The following is a 19,586-nucleotide window of genomic DNA, read 5'->3' as shown; positions in this document are numbered from 1 at the left end:
TGTAAATTCAATATGAAGAAATATTAATAATTTAACTCGGTTAAAGTGAAATTGATTGATTGTTTAATGTTCTTAAATTGTGCTTTAATCATATTTATTGTTTTTTGTTTAAATAAATAAAATAAAATAATAACTAAATATCTTTTTTTTTTTTAACTAACCCAACCATTAAATCTTAATGCACGTTATTTGTAGTAGTCAGGCACCAGGCATATTATACATTGGTACATAGTATAATATATATTCATTATCAACTAAATTCATAAATTGAAAAATTCTGGAATATTTATTAATAACTAATTAATTACTCTCAACTAAATATGTATTTATTATTATTACATATGTATCTAACAACCTGATTATTATGTAATGCATTATTTTTCAAATAAACCGAAAAAAGCTTTGTTGATTAAAAATTGACTTTTTAACAAGTGAATACTATTTTTAATAAATTTAACATGTATCTATAAAGTTGTAATTATATAGTAAAATATTTTTCTACTTCAAAATATTTTATTCTATATTTACATGTACTATTTAATTATATTAGATATTTATTTCTACTACAATTTTAATTTATAGCATCTTAAGATTAAAAAATTGCTCATCAAAAAGTTTAAAACAGGCTATAGTTATGATGATACCCAAAAATCTGCAGCCAGTATCAATTGTTGAAAAGACTGGTTTTAGACATTTGGTCAAACTTTTGGATTTTAGGTGGATAATTGTTTAATATATTTCTTTTCAATAGTTTGTCTATAGAGTATAGACTAAAGTTAATCAGTGTATTATAACATAAGTATTGATTTTATATACAAAATATCTAGTATAAGGTCAATTAGTAGAAGCATTATTTTAAATATATATGCTGAAATAAAAAATAAGATTCAAGTTCAACTAAATGGTGCAAAATATATATCAGTAACCACCAATATTTGGAAATTAATCAATCAATTAATTGATTCATTTATTACAATAACTGTACATTTTTTCTTAAGCTAGACAATAATCTAAAATCCTTTGACCTTTGTACAATAAAGTTGAATAAAAGATGTATTGCACTCTATCTATCTGAAATAATAACTACATAATTAAATAAGTTTGATCTCCTAGACAAAATTGTTGACATGGTGACTGATGAAGGAAGCAATATAAATGATGCTGTTAGACTTAAGGATATCCAACATACTGCACATAAATTAAATTTAGTAGTAAGAAATTCTCTTAGTTTAACAAAATACATTAATTATGATTAAATTGTACATACAAATGATGTACATAAATTAGGACAATATTTAAAAAAAATGTCATAATATAGTTTAATTTTTTAAATGCAGTGAAGTAGGCAATAGAAAATTAACTAAAAAACAGCACCAGATGGGGGTCTTCAACATATTTTGAAATTGAAGCAAAATGTATGTATAAGATGGAACAGTTCTCAAGTGATGATAGAAAGGCTATTTCAACTAAAAAATTTTTAAAAAATATGACGATCGCATTAAAAGAACCACTACCTATCATCTAATGAATGCATAGGCGGAAATCTTGTAAAATATTTAGGGGGCTCAAATATTTGATGACAAGCAGACCCGTGGCGGCGTTACCCCCACACCCCCAACAAACTAATTTTTACGTTAAATCACTCATCAAAAATTGTTCTCGTTATCATAATAAATTAAATAATTATAAACATAAAAAAAAATAATTATTAATTAAATACAATTACCATTTTTACCTTAATTTTATTATTCTATTACATTTTTTGTTAAAAGTATTTAAAATAGCTTCATTACTTAAAGTTTTAGTCTTATCTTTTTCAATATAATATTATATTGAAAGTTCATACATTTTTTTTTAATGTATAGATTTCTAAACCATGTTTTTATTTTCCTCATAGCAGAAAAATGTATTTCGCACGTAGCAGAGCTAATATGTAGTGTTAACTAATTTGTATCATTTTATAAAAATTTGGAAATACTTGAGGTAAAATATTCTTTTTAATATTTTCAATATCGCTTCTTTCAGGTTCAACTAGATAGTTTATTTCAACCATCATTTCCAACCTCAGACTTTGTTGGCAAATATTTAAACCCAATAAATCCTAAAAATAATTATTTTATTTGTAATTTTATATAATAAATTAGTACTTATAGAATATTTATAAAATAATTAAATTTCAGTTAATATTAAAAATACCTTATTATAATGATCAATAAACTAAGTACTTCCATCATAGTTTAGTTTTATAAATTCATAAACTCCAACCGCAAGGGATAATTTTTCTTTGAAAAACTGTTTTTTTAATTTTTCAATAATAGAGTCGAGTACTTTAAAATATATATTTATTCTAAAATAATCTTCAGCTACAGTAGTTTCTACATTCATTACTTCAGATGTTGCACCAGTGACCAGTAGTCGTGCTTACTAAAAACTGAAACAAATGACTAGGTTGTTGTCTTTTCCTTTTCGGCTCTAGTTAAAAGAAAACACAATAAATTAATATTATTATGTTAATGATTAAAAAATTAATAAATTTTAGTAAAAATTACCTTTTGATTGAGATGATATATCAATTGAAATACCGCGTTCTTTGGCAAATGTTTGTATTGATATCCGCATAATAGAGAAACTTTCAGAAGTTCGATAGTCTTCAATTGATTTTATCACACTGTTTATTATTTTAGCTGATTTTCCTAATGTGGCATTTTTATCTTTTAGCATATCGTTTAGTACATTAATGCAAGACAATACATGGGTCGTGATGAATAAGACTACAACAAATTTCCTTTTGTAATTGTTGCGAGTATTCCTAAAGAATAAAAATAATGATTTAAGTTATAAATAATTAATAAGAAATATTATTATATAAATAAAAAGCTATGTTCATTGACATCTCTATCAGCTTCATTTTTAATTTCATTGTTAAATACACTAAGAATACTTTTAAAACATTGTTTCAATGCTTTACAATAATTATACCTGCTGTTCCATCTTGTGCTACTAATACGCCATATAGTTTTTATTTTCAAGCCCAAGCTATTTTGTAAATCAGTTAATTGGCGAACTTTTTATGGGTGAGAAAAATGAACATATATACACTCAATAGTATTGAAAAAGCTTGAGGTAACCTAAAAATAAGAAATTTTAATCTTAATTTATTCATTAACTAAACACAAATATTTTATTAAAATAATATTACTTTAACAATTTTACACGTCATATCCACAATGACTAAATTGATCCTATGAGCCATACAGTGTGTAAAAGTGGCATGTGGAAATTTGGTCTTTATTTTTGATTGGATTCCATTAAAATTTCCAGACATCACATTCGCACCATCATTCGACTGTGAAACTATTTGAGCTTTTTTACTTAATTTACATGTCTGGAGGTAATATAAAATACAGTCACTTAAAGCTTGAGAATCCTGTTTCTCGGAACTGTCAATAAATTCAAGAAACCATTCTTGAATATCCAAATCTTTTACATATCGAATGCATAGAGACATCTGCCGTCAGAGACATGTTACCGTAAATAATAAATTGGTAAATAGTATGTATGTAATGTACTAGGTACCTACACTTATATAATTTAATATATTTATATGTGCGATGTAATATTTTTAATTAATAAAATAATTTTAATGTACCAATTTATTATTAAGCTACATTTATTTCATAGGATTACAGATCTCGTTTAGCAGTAAAAATCCTATAACTATAATTGAGATACTACTAAAATTTAATCTCCATGGAAACATTAGAACACGTTTTCAAGGGATTGAAAATACAATCATTAGTTCTTCATTTTGGTCAAGCAACATTTCTTGAACCCAGATGTACAAAAATGGCATTTGAAAATGTACAAAATTCTACTTACGCCGTATCATCAATAATCACTGAAGTAACCGATAGATATTAAATATTGAAATTGTTGATAGGTAATAAATTACATTTGTATATTCAAATAAATGATAATTTTATTTTTTAATTTAGAACTAGAACTTGTAAAAACGGTAAAAGAAGAACTTTGGGGATATTTAATGGGATAGGTGAATGATATTCAGAGCCAAACCACTAATAAAAGTAGTGCAATGGTTTTGTTTAAACAATATTGAGTTATGGTATACCTATCTAGAATGAAAGCAAAATACCAGAATATTGGGCAAAACCCAAGACACTGTCGCATCCATTAAATGTTAAGTGACATTTAAATATGTGGCAATTCCAGTTATATAAATTCCTTCAGAACATAGATGTGTTAATACAAGTTTTCTCGTAGCAGCTGAGATCCATTAAAGATTCAAAATAACAATTTTTTTTTTTTATAAATTTTTAAAGTTCTAATGTTGACAACATTTATTGAAATCTCTAAAATTTTCAAATTATTTTGTTAAATGAAATTTACTAAATCAAGAATTCTAAAAAGTACTGAATATTTTAACCAAGAAATAGGTACATAAATATAGTTATTTTTACAGATATTTTAAGTTCAAAATTGTAATAAATTACATAATAAACAAAGAATAACGATTTTATTTCGAAACAATTGTTTTATCGAATAATATTCTTGAAAATTAATTCAACGTTGTCTCAATTTTTATCTGTAATAAGACACCAGAAGATTTATATATATTCTATAAATAAAACATAATTTATATAAAAATTCCAATTTTTTTTATTGATTAATACAAAAGTTGTACAACTCCTTAAAGGACTATACAACTAAAAAATCCTAATTTTTTTTATTGTGTGGAAATGTAGTGCTTAAAAAAAGAAAAATTTTGGTGGTATAAAAATTTTTGTCGGACAATTGCTCCGGTGATTATTTATAAGTCGCGTAAAACGCGTGACGTCATAAAATCACACCGTCCGCCGGGCCGTATCTAAAATACACGCGTTGTAGTTATTTCACTCGATTAAAATAACTATAGAGAAAAATTGATTTAAGGTATAACGGTAAAAGTTAATTAAGTACATATAAAAAGGTTATTTTTTGTCTTTCTTGTAAAGTACCCTGAAACCAATTTTAACACTGAAAAAATAATATGATCATCTAAGGAAATTTATAACCTTTTTATAAATGTACTTTGGTAACTTATACCTTAAATCAATTTTTCTCTATAGTTATTTTAATCGAGTGAAATAACTACAACGCGTGTATTTTAGATACGGCCCGGCGGACGGTGTGATTTTATGACGTCACGCGTTTTACGTGACTTATAAATAAACACCGAAGCAATTGTCCGACAAAAATTTTTATACCACTAAAATTTTGCTTTTTTAAGCACTAAATTTTCACACAATAAAAAAAAATTAGGATTTTTTTAGTTGTATAGTCCTTTAATTAACACTTTTGTAAGTTGTCCAGCTTTCGGCCGGTTTGAATAGGCTTCCATTGTGCCTAGTAACTTCTTAACTGAAATGTTTTTTTTTGGATGGCTTGCCCGCTAATTGTAATTTCTGTTTTTGTTCATTTTGCTGGGATACCAATTTCTTTAACTGCGGCAATACTGGTGCTACGTCACTCAACATAGCCATTGGTGTTTCGTTCGGGTTTAATGACCAGATGAGAACGTTCTCATGCAACAATGCCAACTGCTCACTATCAAATAAACGACCAACATAAATTATTTACTTCTTTCGACTAGGTTAAATGAGTTGTGGGGGATATTGACTAGCAGAGGGAAGATAACAATTAAAATGAGGAAGAGCAGATACACTTACGAGTTTCCACTGAATACTGTAATTTTAAAATATTCCTGCAGGAAACGAGCGCAATCGATGATTGTGCATGAAGGCAAACAAATTTCAACTAGGTCGTTTAAGGTCACCAAACAATCTGAATATATGAAAGGTTTGGCATTTATGCAGTGAATAATTTTCCCATCAATTGTTCCATTTTGAATCTGTGTAAAAAATAGGTTAGGCAAGGTTTTGTATTCATATATTTATTAAATACGAAACAGCGTAAGTATGTAAGTATTATACAAATTAAAAAATATTCGGTATTTTATATGCCAAAAAATTCTAGATGTACTCTGTTCACCTTATGTTTACCCACTCGCTTGACGAAAACTGTTTGTGACTACATAATATGTCACCACCTCATTGGAATGTTGGTGGGCCGTGTGCACAGCGGCAGCTGTCTACTATGACAAGCAACGCCAATCGCCGATCACCACCGAACAATCATAAGAAAACATTTTAGTGGTTTGGTACACATGCGTGGAAGTGGGTCAACTTAGGTGAACCGAGTAAAATTGTAGTTATTTTGTGTGTTTCTTAGTATCTACTTTTTTGAATTAATTAAGAAATATACAGCCCGGTTATTTATTGCAATTGATTAAATAATAAGCATTGAAACAATTGTAAGATGTTAGAAAATATTTCTCAAATATAAATTTAAAAAAAAAAATTAATTAAAAGCATGTATTCATTTCCAAGTAAAAATTTATGCACATTAAGTTTATAAAAAAACTGCATAAATTTAAATCATTGGCCAAGAGAACTTGGTGTTTATTAATATGGACACTGGATAGTTACAATTAAATACAAAACATTTATTTAAGATTTAGTCAATCGGTACAATTATAAAATTAGTAATTTTAAGTTGTTAAACTTAAAATTACCTTTAATATTATTTCATATATTTTTAATGAACTAAAAAAAGGAATCTATTTAGTATTTATCATTGGTTGAATTTGATGAGCATGCCATTTTTTAAAAATAAATATAATACCTATAATTTTTATAAATATAAAAACAGAATTTAAAAGTATCCAATGTTAAGAAAAGCTTCAAGAGGTTATATTTTATAAAACTTTGCAAAATAATATTATTATATTCTAGTCCCCCATAATTTAAGTACCTTGTATGCATTATTATTTGATGAGTCTTGTTCATCTGTCCGTTCAGGTATTTTTACCAATTCATATCCAATATGAGTATGGTAAATGTCTTGTTCAGATGGATGAGGAGGAGTATACGGTTGAGATGATAAGGCGATGGTTTCAGGGGCCAGATTAATTTCGTCGGGTGTAACAGATCTGAAAGTGCTCCGTACTGAACGACTATGCACAGATTGGTCAGTATATGAATGCACAGTTGTCATAAATTGGTTAATAGGCACAACGTTGAAGTGTGAGACAGTATCATTATCAGAACTGCTGTCTTGAGACATTGTTGATTCCTGAAAACTCAATGAAAACTCAAAATGTAAAAAACTGTGATTCAATAAAAAAAAAATTAAAATATTTATATCGACGGTGTTTTGTAAAAAGGGCGTAACCCATCAAAAATCGAAAATCGACTTTTTGGTATCAACATTTTCAGAAAAATTAGTAGCAGTATTTGTAAAAAGAGCTAGCACTAACATAGACTCAGTATTTACCAATAGCAAGAATAATACACACCGACGCCTATATTATAACATATAATTATAATTTTAAAACGTAGAAAGGGCGTATACCACGCATTTAACATTGACCATTTTGTAATAAATGAAAATTCGGCATATTTTTCATTATAAACGTGATAATATTATCAAAATCATTAAATGTTGTGGTTATCTTATTAACCAGTCAGTTCATTAAACAGAATTAATATGTTGACAATGTTAACCACAGATATATATAATAATTAGATAGCCGACTTCTTCTTATCAATGACGCTGGTAGCCATTTACAACTTGGGCAATGTTTACTAATCGTTAGAAAGATAATAATATGATAATAAACATTAAGCTTAATAATTTACATCCAAATTTACAAAATGCTAAAGAAAACATTTTATATTATATTTTAGGATATGTTGTAAGGAAAGTCAGTAGAACATTAGATTGTCAATCATGTAAAGATAGCCTATTAAAAAAAAACACAGATCACAATTATAATTCATTTTCTCACTCTAAATTTGTAAATTTAAAAAACAATGGAGGTTTAATTTCAGGGTCATTGAGTAGTTTTAAAATAATAATGGAGGTAGAAAAGTTGCTATTAATTTTAACTAACAATTTAAAAACCCTTAATATTTCTAAGTTAGATGAAAAAATTATACATTACTGTAATAATAAATTTTCTCTAGATCAAACTATATTTAAAGAATTAGATTGCACTAATATAAGTATTTTGGAAAGACCACATAAAATGATATTAATTACTTTACTTACAAAAAAGTACCTTAGTGTTAGGCTTAAATCATTGGGAAAAACAATTTCAAATACTTTTGCAGTTAGTAAACGTCATAAACTGACAAAATTGATTTTATTTTCTAACCAGTAATTAACTTTTGTAATTATTAAAATATACTTATATTTAATTATGTTTAATTGTGTATATTTCTCACTGTCAATACATTTAATGTACACTATGGTTCTTCTTCCTTGCCTCTATCCATCACTTCTTTTTGAGTTGAACTTGACTGGTTATGAGTTTATGACCATCCATTAATAATGAATAGGTAAGTATACTACAGTAATATATAGATCTAGCTATATGGCTGATATATATCTTGTAATAATATTAAGTTTGTATACTATATACTAATAAAAATATACAAAAATATACTAATATATAATAAATAAGTTCATGAAAAAATAATTATATTGTTATGAATAATGGAAGGTAGGTGCTGGTATTGGTATATTAAGAAATATTATGTTTATGTACAACGATACATGATATCGAAACAATTAATAAATGATAAGAATTTGTAAACATTGCCCAAGTGACAATTAATGGCGTTGGGCATCATAGTTCAATAATGTTGTTGTGTATTAAGTCGGCTATCTAGTTATTATATATATCTGTGGTGTTAACATAGTTTGGGTTAGCTTTGTTACAATTTATTTTCGTGGTAAAATAATAATGATAATGGTATCTACTATCTACTCAGTACTCACACGTTTTCATTCTTATTTTTTCAATTTACAATAGGTATTTTATGACTCAATCTACTGACTACTGAGTAATGATTAATGAACGACTGTTTTTTGTAATTATTAGGTCATTAGTTTTAATTAGTTTTAAATTATATTAACAACAGAAAAATGAGTAATTCAAGAAGTAAGAAAATACTACAGCAATTTCTTGCACCTGATAGTTCTATTACATCAGAAGCAAGTTCAAATATTATAGTGAATGCTCCTGACAACAGTGAACTTTTAAATGAACTTGACACTTATAGTTTTGATTTGGATATTGAAAGTATTGATCAATTTATTATATTAGACGGAAATGTAAATAATAATATTAATATTAATTGTAGTAATAATAATTTTGTTAATAATTTTAACAATTGTGATACTGTTGAGCCAGTTGCTTTTGAGTCAAATTTAGAAAATTATTATAGCAATAACACTACTACTATACTATCCAATGATGAATATTGTGTTGTAACTCCTGACATTGAAAAAAGTCTAGAAGTAGATGTTATGCCAGTTTCTATTACTAATGATAATAACATTAATACTAATTTAGGCAATGATGACAATGTTAATAATATTGTAACTAATCCTATAACAAATGAAAATGTTTTATCTAGAAGTGGAAGTTTTTGGAGGAAAAAAAGAGAAAGAAAGATGAACGTGTTGTTAATAAATTAAATCGAAGTAAGGGACTATGTTATAAAAAAACAAAGCAAAATAACACTATTGAATTAGTTCCACAAAAAGAAATGAAACGAAATCCTTGTTTGGATAGATAAAAAATGTTTAAATAAGTGTTCCACCATAACTGAGGAGGAGAGGATGGTTATTTTTGTTAGATATTGAAATGAAATGGATCATAATAGAAAAAGAGATTATCTACTAAGTTGTATGAGTATGCAAGATGTTAAAAGAAGTTATGTTTCCCATATCAATAATCGCTCATGTACTTATAGTTACTATGTTGTTATTGATAATGTGCAACTAAAAGTTTGTAGAAAATTTATTCTAAAAACATTGAATATATCTGAAAAGCTGCTAAGGTATACTCAAGATAATAAGTCTGACTTATTTTCTTCTAAGTCAGATAATAGAGGTAGACAACCTTCAAAAAATAAAACCCCACTTATCCAAATGGAATATGTTGATAAATTTATCGAAAAGTTACCAGCTGTCCCATCACATTACTGCTGAAGTTCAAGTAATAAAAAATACATAACTAATGATTTTCAAAGCTTGGAATATGTATACAGGGTTTATGTAGAAGATTGTAAGTTAAATAATGTTTTAGCTGTTACTAGTGGTGTTTTCAAAAAAAGGCGGAACACTGAATACAATATTGGAATTAACATTCCAAAAAAGGATAGGTATACCTTTTGTGAGGCATTTAAAAATATGCAAAATAAAAGTGAAGAAGATATTAAAAATTATCTATTGCATGTAGAAGAAAAAGAGTATACAAATAAAATGTTTATGAAAGACCAGGATAGAAGTGGCCAAAATGGATTTCTTTGCTGTTCTTTTGATTTGCAAAAAGTCTTAAATACACCATGGGGTAATAGCATGTTGTTATTTTACTCAAGGAAACTGGCTTACTATAATTTGAGTATTTATGAAAGTAAGACCAAAGTTGGTCACTGTTACTTATGGTCTGAAGTTGATGGTAAGCGAGGAGCTAATGAAATTTGTTCTATTTTACATGATTATTTAAAAAGTATTGATGATAAAGGTGTGTTCCAAGAAATTGCCCTATATTGTGATAGTTGTCCTGGCCAAAATAAAAATCATTTTATGCTATCAATGTTGCATAATTTTGTTTATAGTTCAAAAAATATCAAGTGTCTAACCATAAATTATTTATTACCAGGTCATACATACATGCCAGTTGATTCTGTGCATGCATGTATAGACAAAAATATTAAAAAGAAAACTATCTGGGCTCCATCTGTATGGTCCACGATAATAAGAAATTCCAGAATAAATATAAGTCCTTATAACACTATCATTTTTAAACATACTCATTTTTTGGACTGAAGTGATGTATATGTATCTAATGCCATATTTAAGAAACAAAAATTGAAGGATTCAAATAATGATACTGTTAGGTTTAAGTCAATAAGAAGAGTTGAGTTTTTTAAACAGAACATTGATGTTTTTAAAATAGCTTATACATTTAAAATTAATGAAGACAATCATTTAGAGCTTCTATCTGTGAACATAAATTATCAAAATAGATTGAGATCCACAACTCCAGTGTTAAATATTTCAAAACCTAAACAACTATATACATCAAAATTTCCCATTTCAGCACAAAAGTATAAAGACTTGAAAAATATATGTGAAAAAAAACAATTCAGAAGTTTACCATGAGGAATATTTAAGTCTTCCTTTTAAAACTACAATTGTTGATCAGTTACCCGAAACAGATAAAGATGATTGATCAAATAACTAATAAATCATGATCTCAATTATTATCTTCTATAAACCTATTACCTATTATTAAAAAAAATCAAATTATTACATTTATATTCTTAGTATATAAGTATGTTCAATTAATTTTCTTTTACATCACATATTAAATTACATTTTAATATTTTATGAAAGAGCTCATATTTTAAATGATTACAATTCATTTTAAAACTGAATCATTTTTATTTATAATATGTTGTCAAAATTGAAACTATACTTTATTCAATCTAAAATATTTTTATTTTTAATTATCTTTTGTTTACTTATTTATGTTCAGCTTTATTAATATTGAAAATTTATTTACTATTATTATTATTATGTTTGATTTTTTTTTTATATAAATCTATGTATTAAATAACACAACATTGTTTAGGTATAAGTTTTTATTTAAAAGAAAAATATTAAGTTTTAATTTTCAATAAATGAAATGCAATTAAAATGGGAGTTTCTAAAACATTTATATTATTACACTACTATCCAGTAAAAGATTTTTTGTTAACCTATTTATGTTTTACTTTATTTATGTTTAGTTTTTATTTAGTAAAATAATTATATTGTTTGATTTTTTTTATACTAATTTAAATATTGTTAATGTCAAATAGTCATTTAAATATAATATTGTTATGTTTTAGTTTTCAAAGAATGAAAAAAAATTAAAAGGAGAGTTTCTACAACATATTTTGGTTTATACATTGTCTGTCTAGTATAAGAGAATTTTTATTTAACTATCAACATATCGGGGTTTATTGAAGTCAAGTTTTATAATAATAGTAAATACAATTTTAATTTACACTCAATATCATTAATTATAATTCAAATTAATTTAAATTATCTAATTGCTCTTAATAACACGTTAAAACAAATATTTAACCAACAAATTAAGTTTAATAAAAAAACAAAATTTTCAAAAAATTATATCAATAAATGGGGCTTTTGGAAATTTAAAACACAAGAAGGGCTTAAGCCACGACAAAATATTGAAATCAAAAAGACGCTTGAGAACTAAAAACACAAGAAGGGTGTAACCCACGTATACTGTTTTTTTAGTAACAATTACAACGATACTCCTTGTTTTTATTTAATTTATCAATATAAAAACTATTCTATTGACATGTCTATTTTCCAAAATTATAATTTCAATAATATTGTAATAAAAACTGTTTTCTGCACTGTTTTTATTCTCCCATATAAAAGGGGGGACAATGATAAAAATAGAAAAATATGTAGAAAGAAAATAATAAGACTATTTAGTTTTAATAATAATGATTGGAAAATAGATTGATTTTATTTTGCACACAACACTATCATACATCAACGTTTCTTTCGTGGTTTGCATAATCGAAATAAAAAATTTTTTGGTTTTTATTTTTTTATTCAATAAAGCGCGTCATGTGAAGGAACATGCATTTAGATTAACATAAAAAATTACTTATGGAACCTAATAATTGGCCAAGAGAGACTGTCAAGTATAGCTTTACTCAATATTGGAAGACAACAAACAAACAATATAAACATAGAAAATATAATTGAAAATTTTGCCAACAAAAATGAATTTTTTGAAATGAGTACAGCATTATTTTTTGTTTAGATTCTAATTGGCTGTTAATGTATGATGTGTTCAATTTATTTGATATTTGATAATTATTTTAATTTAAAATGAATAAAAAAGGCTACAAATATTTACATTTATTTATTTGTAAATACCTATATATGTATTTTAGTTATGTTAAGTTTAGTTATTTGTATGATTAAAAACTAAAAATTCCTCCAAAAAAAATGTTTTCAGACTTAGAAAAATTAATTTTCAAACAGTTAATTTTTCAATTTTCAAGAGGGGAGGCTATTAGTTTTATTTACACGCAGGTCCAAATTGGTATTGTTGCGGCTCTGACCACATTATAGGACTGAATAGCACCAGCTGTACTCTGATTTCTAATTGCATTAAAATAAACAAGTGTTATGGTGGAGATTATCCCTGAATTTTATATTAAGAATTCTACAACAACATTATTCATTTATTGAGAATCAAATGTAATAAATTGAAGAAAAAATTTGGTTTGGTGGCTTAAACAATAAATATATGCTGATATACCACCATTGCAAAGTATAATTAAAAAACACAAATACAAAAAAAAAAAAAAATGTAAGAATCAAATTCTTTAAGCCACTTTTCCATAACTATATTATTTTGTTAAAAAAAAAAAATATAATAATTAATTGGTTTAACTATTAATTTATAGATCCATTACTGATTGATAACTAGTAGTTAATACTAACACCATTTTTAAGTATAATAGAAATAATACGTTTGAAGTTATGTGAAAAACACAAGTAATATTTTTTTAAAGAACAACAATTATAATAGCCATGTAATAAACTTAGTAAATAATACATACCATCGGGTTCGTCATCATTTGAGTACTCTCAGGTATTATTGGTGTTGGCGATGGTGAAGTGAGAGGAGTAGTGTTTTCATCAAGTACTACTCCGGAGGGTAATTTGAACCAGGAATCGGATTGATTGGCATGTTTAGACTTCTGATTAGTTATGATATAAAAATTAGCCAATTTAGGTGGCCAATAATCTTCAAAAACTGTTTCTGGTGGATAAACACTCTTTAAATAAGCAAGTGGGATCACTGCACAAGAGTTATTTGCATATAACTCATCTTTGATACCATGAATCTTAAAACAGAATTTGAGATACGCCAAGTTCCAATTTTCTAAATGTACGGTTTGATCTACTAGACTTTCTGTTTCCCCTTCCAAATAGAAAATAGGAACATATTTTTGGCCATCTATACAACAATATGGTATAGCTAATGCAGAAAAATTAATACGAATAAAACCACATTTATCATTGTGAATTAAAGTATTATTGCTCAGTATTTTTTCATAACACACTTTCAAGAATTTATAGAATTCCTCAATATCTTCTAAACGGACGATATAATCTTTTTCTGCATAGAAACATTCTTTACCATACACACATTTAGAATGGTTTAGGTTAATATCATTTAAAATGGACGCTTCAGAATGAGTAATAAATTCAGATTTTAAATTTAACCATGTATAAATATCTGGATGTAATTTATGTAAAAAATTACTAAATAGTTGAGTTTCAGCCATTCGAGTAGATGCATACTTTAAATTGACACCATTTATTTTGCGGACTAAATACGGTAGCTTATATCCAGCAATTGTTTTGCAAGAAAATCTACCTACATTGAACACAAAAGATCATAATATAAAAAACGTGTATTTATAGGAAATTTAAAACCATGAAATCATTTGTGATTTGTTACCTTTTTCACTATATGTATCTTTAGATAATGTTTCTTGTATATTATTAGTTGTATTTGATGCAATATCTGATGTCACATTGCTGGTTATGTCGTTATGGTGTATTCCTGCAATTTAATTATAAAATTATATTTTAGTATAGTTAAATTATATGTATTATAATTAATTAAAATCAAAAACATTTTTTTTCAAACCTTTTCTGAAATATATTTCCAATATAAATTAACAATATGCTGAAATATTATGTAGAAATTATCAAAAGATTTTTGTTACAAAATTACCAATATCTTAAAACTAAATTTCTTTAATATACTCGTTTAAGTATTTTTAATTTATCTTAGAGAATTATAAATAATATAGATGTATACATATTATCCCAACAAAAACACTTCGTCGAACTCCGTGTAAAAAATTGCTAAGTAAAAAAAACTAGTCATCTATAAGACTTCAGCATTATAAAAACGTGATATCATTAATAAATGCTAAGTTAACTTAAATTTAAAAAAACTAGTAATTTATAAGACTTAAACATTATAAATAGGTATGTGATATCATGAATAAATGCTAAGTAAATTAAATTTTAAATTAATTGATTCTATCTCAATCATTTATTTACTTTGATAGAATTTATTTTCTTTATAAATTAATAATCAAGACTTTTTTATAAAACAAATTTAGTGACATTTGTCATTGAAATTTGTTAAATAGTCCAGTTATGAACAGACATGTTTATTTGTCGAAATAAATAAATTCTAGCAGAGTAAACAAATGATTGAGATAGAATCAATTAATTTAAAATTTAATTTACTTAGCATTTATTCATGATATCACATCTTTATAATGCTGAAGTCTTATAGATGACTATATAGTTTTTTTTACTTACTATTTTATTATTATGTTTGTTTATTTAATATATTCTATTTTTTATTAAAAATCATATTTTTTTTTCCATTATTATAATATGTACGTACATTTTTACTCCCTCGAGGCCATCGTTCAAAATGTATTGCAGTGTCATTACATCGTAGCCATTTATTTATTATTTTTATTGAACATTCATCCATACACATATTGTATTTGTCGTTTTTTTTCTAAATAATTTTTACTTTTTCGTAATTTCTGTTTATATGTTTTAGAAACCATTTTAGAAATAAAGAATCAAAAATTATAATATAAATAAATAATATAGTAGTATAGTACGGCCTACTACAACTACAACAAACGAGACAACAAAATATAAAACGTGGTTTTTCTACCGGCGCGGCGGCGGGAACCGCAAGTCGCAACCGCTGCCCAGTGCACCCACCGCGACGTAAACGTATACGGAATAGAGTGGGTAATACGGTCTTGTAGTTATAGTAAACGTTATAAATTTATAATTAAAAACGGTCGAGCACAATATCTTTTTGCTTCGAAAATACTTGACTTTTTTGCTAATATATTCGGCATTATTCAACAATTTTTTTCAAAAACGACAAGGGTATAAACTACAAATCATGCCCGATCAATTGATACTACAAACAGACAAATCCGTTCATTCATTAGGTCTGTAACCTTGGCTAAAGAAAACGGGCAAATTTACACTCATTCAATGGGCAAACTCTGGCTCGTGTAATGTACTACGGTAGTGACGGCTTCGCTTTTTTTTTTACTTAGCTGGATTATAATCAGAATAGTGACCATTCATCATATTTCTAATCCTCAGAATAAAAAATATTATTTTTATAATTATATAATTGATTAATTCTTAATATTATTTCAAAGAATATAATATGTAAACATAAATGAGAGACAATGAAGAATTTATTATATGCGGTCCCCCATAAGATATTACACTATATCCTCATATAAATTACATTAATTCACTAATGTAAATGGAGAAATCATTTTTTATGCAAATGAAATGATCCTTATTATAATAGGTAATACTTGGGATAATGTTTCCCAAAAAGTTAATTAATAATAACATTATATAAATATAATAACATATCTACCTCATCCTGTTCTGTCATCATCAATTTTAATCGGACAAAAAGGCTACATTATACGAGTAGTATACCTACGTTCTTTAAATGGTAAATGCTACGAGTTAATTACGTACGTGTTACTGGGTATAATAACAACATTTGTGTTCTCGAGCTCTCTTACAAAATGATTGCAATATGCTAATGAAAGAATTCTGTACCATGTGGAAAAAATTTAAAATACTACAACTTACAAGCATAGTAAGTAGAGTATAGATTTACATGCATTAAAAATCAACCTAATATACGTTTCTAATATGCATGAAAAATAAAAAAACATGTGTATAAGCAAAAAAAAATATACATTTTGAAAATTTAATTAAAATAATATATTTAAAATTATGAAACTCTACTTAAACTATTTTCTTATCTTGGAATGCCTATTTTATTTCACCAATTATTGATCTAAGATCTTTGGAAAAATCATTTATGCCTACTAGTATTTTATCAACTAATTTATTTTAATATTAATCGAAACTATAAAAATATAATATTTTTTTCTTGTATTACAATAGTACCTACCTATAAATAAAAATTTCAAAATAAATAAAAACAAAAACATCGAAATATGTCCTAAAAATAAAATATGCAATTAAAATTTTAAAATAAGCTCTTAAAATAAAAAGAAATTGATAAATATCAAAAATATGTAAAAATATTCCATAAAAAGTTTAATTTTAAATCACTTAAGTAAATCAGTTCATAATTTAGAAATTTAGTTAAACATAATTAAATCTACCCTGGAAAGAAAATTTTGTGGAAGCAAAATAAGGTAATCGATGAAAATAAATAAATGTTTTATATTAAATTTACTTAACAAATAACACATGCTTACATAAAAATTTTATTTTTCTCATCTATAATATAATTTTACGTTTTTATAAACACTCCAAAAGTGTTGACAGTTAGTGTTCATTATTTATGCATTATTATATTATGCTATATGTATGCATACATGAGGTGACCGTCATACCTTTATTTGTTTTTAGGTTACATCATTCAAATAGTTTAATATGCGCCATCTTCGCTCATACGCAGCTCGTTAAATAATAATAATAATAAATTGATAATCTACTCAAAATCTACATGGCCCAATTCTTAAAAGCTGATAAAACTTAAATAATAACAATTAATTACGTTGTGTTAAAAATAATTACCTTTGTTTTCTTCAACAGTGTTAAAAGAAGCCATTTTTAAGTGCTTTCGCAATTAGCTTCAGTGCTTCCGCAGAAGAGAATTAATAAAATACTTTATTAAAAAATTTTGAAAACTATGTTAGAAAAATAAATAGTGGAATAATGACTACGGCATTAACTGTTAAATAGTATGTTGATTATTCAAAAAATGGTGTACAGGGCGTAAAATGCTGACAATGGCGGTGGTCAGTTTGAGAATAACGTGAACTACGGAGCAATGTGAATGTGTTGGATACGACAATCTAAGACTGGTGGTGTGGAAGAATAAATTCGAATCACAAAGACATGGTTTCTAACGGCGTCTGACAGTTGGTTGGTAGTGGTGGGATTTAGTCAATAGGCAGTAGGTGGTGGAGTAGGTCAACAAAACGATACAATTACTCGTGTATAATGCGTGATTTTACATGTGTGTGCGTGTTAGTGAGTTTGTGTGTGTGTGTTAATCTGGTATCCTCACTGAACTAAATACATGGAAGGAGCGTCAGAACTAAACTCTGGTCCGACTAGGATGTCGCCATATTGATTCATCATGGAAGAAACGACATAATTTTTTTTCCATGATATAACATGAATAGGTGATAACGATTATAAAATATTTGATTTGGGCCACGATTTAAGATATACAGGTTACTCAACGAAACTAATTTTTTGGTGCGCTTAAAATTAACGATATTGCCATAGCAAGAATAACAGTTAGCGCTTTTGCATTTTAGTGATTTATCCTGGTACTACAAAGAACATCATTATCAAATTATCAACAAATGTCAAATATCAATATTCAAAAATCAAAATTCAAATACCTATTCAATTAAGTTATTAACGATTTAAGATATATCTTAATTCTTAAATTGTGTATTCGTGTTCAATGTTCAATGGTCAATTAGGTATTAATTATTATTAATAAATTTATTAAATACTAAATAGTATATCAAAAAACCATCCTTTTGGTAGAGCAATGGAGCCAATTTGACTCAGCACTGAATTAAATAATGATTCATCTTGTACTACAACTTCATTTACACTTTCGATGTATTCTGTAACCTAATAATCAACAAATTTCCAAGTTTGTGTAATTTGTTTGTAACTATAGACAGCCCTACAAAGCTGTAGTTATAGAAAACTGAAAAACAAACCATCGAAATACAAGTTCGTTTAGCATCAGGATACTCATATTCTTCAGGAATACTTTTTTTTTTTTTGTTAATTTGCTATAATTATGGTCATGAGTAACTACACTGTTTAACGTTGTATCTACTACCTAGTAAAAGTTAAAAAGAGATATACAACTGTTAGCTTACATTTAAGAGAACTTATAAGTATTCACTAAAATAACTAACTTTCTCATGATCAGTAATTATATTAATTGGTACAGCTCCAGTTTTCAGCCTTGGTCTTTTTAAACAAATCTAGTCACAAATATATAAAAAAAATATACTTAACCCTTAATAAAACAATTTATTTAAGCTCTTTAAAAACTTACAGAGTATTTATTGTTGCCACTGCCAGACACCCAAGTATTAATTATGTCGCTATTTTTAAAATGTTTAGCACACACTCTAGAGACACTGGTCAGTTGTGTACCTAAGGATTTTTCCCATACAGCAATATCTTTAATAGGGACGCCAAATTTTGTTTTGGAACTTTCGTGACACCCATTTACACAGCATTTA

General features: G+C 26.3%; 2 protein-coding genes across 3 annotated transcripts; both read right to left on the bottom strand.

Annotated features, from left to right (window-relative positions):
* Positions 1–2,207: 2,207 nt before the first annotated feature.
* LOC149059877 (uncharacterized) lies at positions 2,208–4,375 on the bottom strand. 2 transcript variants are annotated; one of them, XR_016189638.1, is made up of 4 exons: positions 3,200–4,375; positions 2,980–3,128; positions 2,550–2,809; positions 2,208–2,472 (listed from the first exon to the last, which is right to left on the bottom strand). XR_016189638.1 is itself a non-coding variant. In XM_089216903.1 (4 exons), the coding sequence occupies exons 3-4, from the start codon at positions 2,719–2,721 to the stop codon at positions 2,390–2,392; spliced, it is 255 nt and encodes an 84-aa protein (XP_089073029.1). In that variant the 5' UTR covers positions 2,722–2,809; positions 2,980–3,128; positions 3,200–4,374; the 3' UTR covers positions 2,208–2,389. The 2 variants fall into 2 exon arrangements, 1 of the variants encoding a protein (XP_089073029.1); XM_089216903.1 differs by having other exon boundaries at positions 3,200–4,374.
* Positions 4,376–5,183: 808 nt separating this feature from the next.
* LOC107171653 (uncharacterized) lies at positions 5,184–17,911 on the bottom strand. The gene is made up of 6 exons (XM_089226724.1): positions 17,878–17,911; positions 14,699–14,803; positions 13,791–14,614; positions 6,871–7,191; positions 5,727–5,908; positions 5,184–5,604 (listed from the first exon to the last, which is right to left on the bottom strand). Exons 1-6 carry the CDS (start codon positions 17,909–17,911, stop codon positions 5,415–5,417), a joined length of 1,656 nt encoding a protein of 551 aa, XP_089082850.1. The 3' UTR covers positions 5,184–5,414.
* Between the last annotated feature and the right edge of the window lie 1,675 nt (positions 17,912–19,586).

This window comes from Diuraphis noxia, unplaced genomic scaffold, assembly GCF_037042655.1.
Source record: "Diuraphis noxia isolate RWA-SAM2 unplaced genomic scaffold, SU_Dnox_SAM2 contig0001, whole genome shotgun sequence".
Lineage (NCBI taxonomy): Eukaryota > Metazoa > Arthropoda > Insecta > Hemiptera > Aphididae > Diuraphis > Diuraphis noxia.
Note: the sequence above shows the minus strand (reverse complement) of the source record. Positions and strands in the feature narration are given on the sequence as shown.

Coding starts and splice junctions, on each gene's coding strand:
- LOC107171653 (XM_089226724.1), bottom strand. CDS start 17,911: ATGGCTTCTTTTAACACTGTTGAAGAAAACAAAG. Junction 14,804..17,877: donor CACTGTTGAAGAAAACAAAG/GTAATTATTTTT, acceptor ATTAAATTGCAG/GAATACACCATAACGACATA. Junction 5,605..5,726: donor ACAGTATTCAGTGGAAACTC/GTAAGTGTATCT, acceptor TTTATTTGATAG/TGAGCAGTTGGCATTGTTGC.
- LOC149059877 (XM_089216903.1), bottom strand. CDS start 2,721: ATGCTAAAAGATAAAAATGCCACATTAGGAAAATCAGCTAAAATAATA. Junction 2,473..2,549: donor TATATCATCTCAATCAAAAG/GTAATTTTTACT, acceptor TCTTTTAACTAG/AGCCGAAAAGGAAAAGACAA.